This window comes from Notechis scutatus, chromosome Z, assembly GCF_049901735.1.
Source record: "Notechis scutatus isolate UNSWTSFEM ecotype Mainland chromosome Z, rNotScu1.2, whole genome shotgun sequence".
Taxonomy (NCBI): Eukaryota; Metazoa; Chordata; class Lepidosauria; order Squamata; family Elapidae; genus Notechis; species Notechis scutatus.
The window spans coordinates 106,508,640-106,516,510 of record NC_142025.1 but is presented as its reverse complement, the minus strand read 5'-3'; the positions used below and the strand labels follow the sequence as shown (position 1 = coordinate 106,516,510).

The 7,871-nt window shown below is 43.4% G+C and overlaps 1 protein-coding gene across 1 annotated transcript; it reads right to left on the bottom strand.

Moving 5' to 3' along the window:
• Nucleotides 1–5,908: 5,908 nt before the first annotated feature.
• Nucleotides 5,909–6,916, bottom strand: LOC113427457 (olfactory receptor 10A2). Its single transcript, XM_026689971.2, has one exon. It carries the CDS (start codon nucleotides 6,812–6,814, stop codon nucleotides 5,909–5,911), a length of 906 nt encoding a protein of 301 aa, XP_026545756.2. The 5' UTR covers nucleotides 6,815–6,916.
• Between the last annotated feature and the right edge of the window lie 955 nt (nucleotides 6,917–7,871).

The following is a 7,871-nucleotide window of genomic DNA, read 5'->3' as shown; positions in this document are numbered from 1 at the left end:
CTGAATTCTCCACAGCTTCTGGGCCTTGACTGCTGGGGACAGGGGCAGGGAGCATGACTGCCCCTTTGCCTGCCACCCCTTCCCTTTACCACCTGCCGAACCCTGTGCTTTGGGCAAGTGCGGGTAGCCACTATGAGAACAGCACAAGCAAGCTCCTAATGCTGATGGTGAAGAAGGAAGATCCACACTGGGTTTGCTGCATTCAGCCAAAGGGCTGCCTGGGAAGAACATGGCAAGGCTCGGATGCCTTTCGGGCTCATCTTCAGCTTCTGCAGGGCCTTCCATGTTGGAGGCCTGAGAGAAAATTCCTCCACCAAGGGTCATCAGCTCGCCCATCCATCGGCCAGGCTGACCTGGAAGTGGCATGTTCCCTTGTTGTGGGCTGATGCAGGACCCAAGGCAGGGCAGAGATCCAGCAGGCGGCAGCCCAAAGCAGAGACTGAAAGGTAGTCAAACCTTGCCAAAGTGGATCTTCCTTCCCTGCCATTAGCCACACCTTTCATCCCATGGAGCTTGCACTGTTCTCACAGTGGCAGCCTGCACTCTGCCAAAATGCTTGGCCCGGTGAGGGAGGGATGGCTGGCAGAGGGGCGATGCGAGTGGCGTAGCCTTGTGCTTCCTGGTTGCCTCCTGCCCTCGTACCTCCTGGCAAGTGAGCTCCAGCAGCTTCCAGATAATCTGGGCAGGGGGTGAGATGCAGGCTGGTGAGGAGCTGAGTTGTGATGGCTCTGACCTGGCTGGCTTGCCTTTTCCTCTGCCACCAGCCGCAGAGGAAGATAAACTTTCAGGCAGCCAGGAAAGACGAACCACTGCCTAGCCCAAGCTGTTGGTGGGGTGGGCGAGGCTGCAGCGCACATCTTCCCAGTTCTTTTTTTAAAAATCTCCCCAAAAGAGGGAGAGGAGGAAGTCCCACCCACAGCCCCTTTTTGGACCTGGAAGCCTTGCCTGCCAGCCTTTCCAGGCAACATGGGACCAGGTGCAAACAGGATCAGTCATGATTGCCCATTTGCACCAAGTCCTTGGGAGTGTGGCCTAGAAGAACTCTCATCACTTTTCTCTCTGCTGTGGGGTTTCCTGGTAGGCGAGTGATGCTGCTGGGTGCTTGGGAAGTAGTTAGTTGGAATTTTGTGTGTGTATGTGTGTGTGTGTGTGTGTGTGTGTGTGTTTATTTCAGGTAGGTCTCTTAGCTTTAGAAGGAGAGAAGGAAGGAGGAAGGGAAGGGATAGAAAGAGAGAGAAAAAAGAAAACGAGAGAAAGAGAGAAAGAAAGAGGGAGAGGGAGGGAGAGAAAGAGAAAGAGAGAAGGAAGATACAAGAAAAAAGAAAGAGAAAAGGGAAAAAAGAAAAAGGGAAAGAGAAAGAGAAAGAGAAAGAGAAAGAAAGAGAAAGGAAGAAAAGGGATAGACAAAGAAAGGGGGATGGAAGGAAGGGGCAGAAAAAATGAAAAAGAGAGAGAGAAAGAAAGGGAGGGAGAAAGTGAATGAATGAGTGAATGATAGATAGATAGATAGATAGATAGATAGATAGATAGATAGATAGATAGATAGATAGATAGATAGATAGATAGATAGATGGAAAGAGGGAGGGAGGGAGGAAGGGGGAGAGAGGAAAAAAGAAGAGGAAGGAAGGACACAAATCCTGGCTTCAAAAGACTCTTTGAAACAGCACAGCAATCTAGGGCTGGGCTGGAAGGGATCTTGGAGGTCATCGTCTAGTCCAACCCCCTGCTCCAGCAGGAGTTCCTTACAGAATCATAGAATAGCAGAATTAGAAGGATGTGTGTGTGTGTGTGTGTGTGTGTGTGTGTGTGTTGCATGTCTGTCAAAATTCCAAAAACAGGTCTAGTAGCTCTGGGGAGATCCATAATAAATTAGAACACTTGCTAAGCAATTGGCCATTAAGCGAGGACCACTTGTATTTAGTTTGCCAATCACATGGTCACCTGGCCCCATCCACTCAGTCACATGACCACATGAAATGGTATAGGGTTCCCCCCAAGGTCCCTTCTAAGAGTTATTCTGTTATTCTGACACCTTTCCCAGGACCTCTGCTCAGAGTTTGGCATCCTCAGTTTTCCTGCCTGAGCAGGGGGTTGGACTAGAAGACCTCCATAGTCCCTTTCAACTCTGTTAAAAACACATGTATTTATGCTCTGGACTATAGACATGTAAACCCTGAAAAATATGTGGGCAAAAGAAAGGCAATAAAATCACTCTAGGTGTAGGGACAGTGTAAAACATTAATATATGATAAATAATAGAACAATTAAAAATAATAGTACAGAGTTCTCTCTCTCCCCCTTCCTTCATTACTTTCTCTTTCTTTCTTCCTATTTCTTTTTCTTTCTTTCTCTTTCTTTATTTCTTGCTCTCCCTCTTTCTTTCTTGCTCTTTCTTTCTTGCTTTTTCTTTCTTGCTCTTCCTTCTCTCTCTCTCTCTCTCTCTCTCTCTCTCTCTCTCTCTCTCTCTCTCTCTCTCTCTCTCTCTCTCTCTCTCTCTCTCTCTCTCTCTCTCTCTCACACACACACACACACACCACACTCTCTCTCATGACACACACACACCTGGTCTAGGATGAACTGATCCGGCGAGCTCCAGAGCTCAGGTGGCAGGAGAACAAAGAAAGCAGCAGCCCCAGGACATCTACCCACCCTCCCTTTCAGAGCAACATGTCAGGGTGGCGGGTGGTGGTGGCTCAGCAGCAGGAAGCAACCCCAGGAATTCCCACCTTCCATTTCAGGGCACCTCCGCTGCCCCTCTCAGCCCTAGCACAGCAGAGAAAGCAAACGAACATGGCATGCTCCAGCTGCTGCCATCACCGCATCAACCAATGCAGTGCTCTTCTCTGAGGGCTGCCTGCTTGTCCATCTGCCAGCCAGACTGGCCTGGAAATGGTGCTCCACCTTGGCCTCCTCCCACCTGGCTGCCAGCTTCTTGACGCAAGCAAAGTCTGCTGGTTGGAGCAAGGGGAACCACAGTGCTGGGCTCCAGCGGTGGCGAGTGCCAATGGCAAAGCTAGAATTGGAATAAAAGGCTGTACAGCTGTGGTGGAAAGAACCAGGACAACACCTGGCAGATTGGATGAGAAGGTGCAAGTGAGGTGGTGGCTGCTCTCACATCAAGAACCTCTGGTTCTTTCCACCAGAGATGTGCAGCCTCTTCCAATTCTAGCTATGTTCTTGGCACTCACTGCTGCGGGAGCCCAGCTCCAACCAGCAGCCTCTGCTCATGTCAAGAAGCTGGTGGCCAGGCAGGAGGAAGTCCAGGATGGGTGCAAGGTGGGAGAGGCCTGGCAATGCCCAGGCTGAGCTGAGCAAAGCCCTGGGAGGCCCAAGGATGACTCGGTGAGGTTAGCCAGCCAGCCTAGCCCAGGAACAGTGGGAGGGAGCTAGCTAAACCCCGGCCATTGCCAGTGCCGGGATGGGGCCACACCGGTGGGGAAGCCAACCAGCCAAGCCAGGAAATGGTGGGGGGGACAGCTAGCTAGGCCCTAGCCAACGCCACTGCCTGGATGGGCCTGTGCTGTTGGGGAAGCCAGCCAGCCTAGCCTGGGGATGGCAGGTGGGCCTAGTAAGGTCCAGAGATTGTGGGGGTTCCAGGATGGGGCCGCATCAGTGGGAAAGCCATCCAGCCAAGCCAGCTAGCTAAGCTCCAGCCAGCACCACCGCCAGGATGGAGCTATGCTATGGGGAAGCCAGCCAGCCTAGCCCAGTAATGGTGGGGGGGCAGTACGGTCCAGAGATGGTGGGGGCACCCGCAGGGTCTGGGAACAGTGGGGGAGAGGCTAGCATGACTCATAGGCTTACCTGTGAGAAAGCAGATCAGGGCTGCTCAGTTGGGGTTAGGATTAGCCTAACTCAGCTGGAAGGAACAATGGAGAGGCTCATGTCAGCTCTGGCCAGGTCAGAGGCTACTTGTCTCACCTGTTCTTGCTGGGAAGCAAGAGAGCTTCTCCCGGCAGAGCAAAAAGCTTACAAGTCCCCCTCTCTTCGGGAAAGGCTCCTGGGCAACAGAGAGAAACAGGATTCAATTGGGCTGATTTTCTACTGCCCAGGAGCAGTTTCCTAAAGGGAGGGGGATTTGCAAGCTTTTTGCTGTGCCAGGAAAGACTCTCTCACTCTCACAGCTGGAGCAGCAGGAGAGAGAAGCAGCCTCTGACCTGGCCAGAGCCAACAGGAGCCTCTCCATGTGTTCCCCAGTGGAAGGCAAGTGGTGGTGTGGGGAGGAAAGGTGACTGGCAGCGGCGGCAAAACATAAGTTGGGGGGAAGGGGCAAAACAAAAGACAAGTGGTGGTGGTGGGGGAAGCGCAACCGGGCTTGCAGAACTTCACTCACCCAGAGAGATCATCAGATCAGGCAGGGCTGCAGTGAAAGGCAGGCAGCAATGGCTGGCCTAGCAGGTGGGCAAAAGCAGGCTGTAGGCATGTTGTGCATGCGCACGATGTTGCGCATGTGCAACAGGGCCTGACTGGGCAGGGAACGGAGAAGCAACAGAGAGGGGCGGAGTTAGCCAGAGGCCCGATTTACCAGTTCTCCAAACTATGGAGAATCATAACAACCAATTCTACCAAACCAGTCCAAACTGGTAGAAACCCACCTCTGGCTCCTAGGACACAAATTGGGGTGACAAAAAGAATGGAATCTCTTTCAGTCAGTGTGTGAGAACTAGAAGAAATGGAAGAAACTCACAAGAAACATGGCAAATAGGGATGAAGCACAAATTAAATGAAGATACCTCATTAATCTGAACACTACTATCCCTTGCTTGTCCTGTAGTTGCTGCTCGTATTTATCTTAAAATTATAACATAACTCACTGTAGGTTCAATAATCACTTAAATCATGAAATAATGCTTATTTTAAAATGCATATCAAAATAAATATGCTGAACAAAAACCACATTACAGTATGTATATAATATCCAGTTCTACACTTAACTTTGAATATTTTTTTTATTTTGTGACTTTATTTCTTTTTAAATATTTTTATTGTAATGCAAAAAAAAAAATGAAATCAAGCCAAGATATGAATAAAGTCATATGCATATAAGAAATAAAGTAGGTAAGACAGGAGTAAATGGCTCCAGACTACAGAAAACAGAATCTCAACAGAGACAGCACTACCAAGTCAATCAAGAGAACAGCCAACACCCTGTGAACTCAGTGAAAAACACTAGAATTTAAACCTCTAATCACAGGGATTTAATTCTTTTATATGGACTGATTGAAGAAACAATTTTAGGAACAAGTGCCAAAAGACATAAGTGTCTAAAGAAGCAGGCTTCAATTGAGTCCGAGCATGGAGTATGACAATAAAAATGACACAGTCCAGAACAACTTTTGCCCTATTTCTGAGAAAGTATAATTCCTGAGAAGTTAAAAAGAAGTCTTATAATTTAACAGAAACAATGAAGTTGATCAGAAACTCTAATTATTGCATAATTAATATAATTTGAATGTGTTCTAAAATTGAAATGGGCATACATTAATACTGGATTAACTAGTAGATATCTGTGTAATTTATAAGAGATTGACATACTTTTTCAACTAATGTATCAAATCTTCTTTTAAAAATCGCCAATAATGACAATTTGGAACAATAGTTTTGAATGTAGATTTAGGAGTGTGATATGCAAAAGCCAAATTGCTGAGTTCAGATTTTTTTTAATTCTATACCAATTGACTAATTGGTTCATTTCTGTAGTAGGAACATGCATACAGACTGGACACCACATTAATAGCTTGCCTATTCCTGCATGAGAATTTCTGAGTAACAGTGCTTACTCATATTTACTCTCTATGTTTTGTTTTATTTCAGAAAACAAATGTTCAATAGTATTATTAATATTACTATTGTTGTTATTTATATGGAGTTTAATAAGAAAATATTTGATTTTAATAAGTATCAAGATTCATTTCTTTCTTGAGACATTTTCCAATTGCCTAGTAATGTTTATTTGCAGAACTCTATTGATATGACTACTTAACTGATTTCTAACCCATCCTATGACTATAGACCTCTGAAGAGAATCCTTTACCTCTTTATTTCTTAGGCTGTATATGAGAGGGTTGATCAAAGGTGTTAGGATTGTATAAAAGGCAGAGACGAGTTTGTTCCATTCACTCAAGGAATTTGAATCTGGTAAGGTATATGCAACAGTGATAGATCCATAATAAATAGTTACCACAATGAGATGAGAAGAACAGGTAGAAAAGGCCTTTTTTTTTCCAATAGTAGATGGGATTTTAAGAATAGTAGATATTATAAATGTGTATGATAATAATGTTAGTGTAAAGGGGGGAAGGGTGAACAGAGATACAAAAGCTAAAATTAGGATTCTTAAAAGAAGAGTATTGCTGCAAGACAACTGCATAATTGGGTAAGTGTTACAAAAGAAATGGTCAATTTCATTTGGACCACAAAAAACTAACCTTGACATTAATATAATTGTTATAGTACTGGCAATGAATCCAGTTACCCAAGATCCAGCTGCCAGGTGGAGACACAACTTGCCATTCATTACAGACACATAATGAAGGGGTTTACATATAGCCACATATCGATCATAGGACATTGCTGAAAGGAGATAACATTCCACTGCTGCTAGGTATGCAAAGAAATAATGTTGTATAAAGCAGCCATTGATTGATATTGATCTGTCTCCATTGGAGAAACTAGCCAGCATTCTGGGTAAAATAGCAGAACTATAGAAGGACTCTAAGCAAGATAAATTCCCAAGGAAGAAATACATAGGAGTATGAAGATGTCGATCAGTTATCACCAGTAAAACAATAAGGACATTTCCAGCAATGGTCATGATGTAGATTGTAAGGAATACCAGTAGCAAAATAATCTTTATGTTCTGAAGATGCTTAAATCCTAGCAGAATGAATTCTTTGATAATAGTTTGATTTTGTTGTACTAGAGTTCCAGCCACTTGCATCTGTGAAAAACAACAGAATAGCAATATTTAGTTATTACAAACATTACAGAATGTCTCTCTTATTTCCATTACTCATTAACAGAAAACATACTTGAACAGTAGGAAAGTAGGCTGAGAAAATCACATTTCTATTTAATAAGCTTATTTAAATGTTACCATATGTCTTTTCCTTTCTTACAGGAATTATTGAACAGCCAGTTGCTGTTGAATTCATGGATGCAACTAAGTTTTCTGAAAAATGACCAAAACATTTATTACACTTTAAACAGAAAATAGTGGATATAAGCAACTAGATAATAAGCTATGTATAAAGTAACTATCATCTCTTTATTTTATATTAATATTGAGTTATAGTGTATGTTACAAAGAATACTTCTATTTTAATATAGTTTTCAACAACAGAAGAGCTTCCTTGGGAATTCAGTATGTCCATAGAAAGAGAAATTACAAAATCCAATGGGAATTTAGTATTCATGGGAGAGATTATTATTCCATAAGGAATACAGCAAAAATATCTTTTCCTTTCCTTAATTTTTTTAAATGAGAACATTATATTAGTGATTAATCTAGTGGACACTTGGTATATAAAGAATATTCTACATTTTTTTCCTTCTTTCTGAATCAGAACATAAACCATTTCTAAGCCATGGAGAATTATGACTCACTGATAATATAAATACAAAGATGAGGCATTTGAAATTATAAAATGGTCATACTTTTAAAGCACCCATAAAGTCATAGATGAGAATTCCCCAACAATGTAGAAAATGATATGTAAGAATATACTTAAAAAACACTCAGACAATCAAATATTTATTTTGGTCATAGATCAGCATATAGTAGAAGTAAAAAAAAACACCCCACTTTAATAATACCACTGGAACATAAAAGAGTGAAAGAAAAATAAAAGTTAGAGTTCCTAAAATAATAT

Bases quoted from the DNA above. Each gene is read 5' to 3' on its own strand.
- LOC113427457 (XM_026689971.2), bottom strand. From the start codon at position 6,814: ATGACCATTGCTGGAAATGTCCTTATTGTTTTACTGGTGATAACTGAT.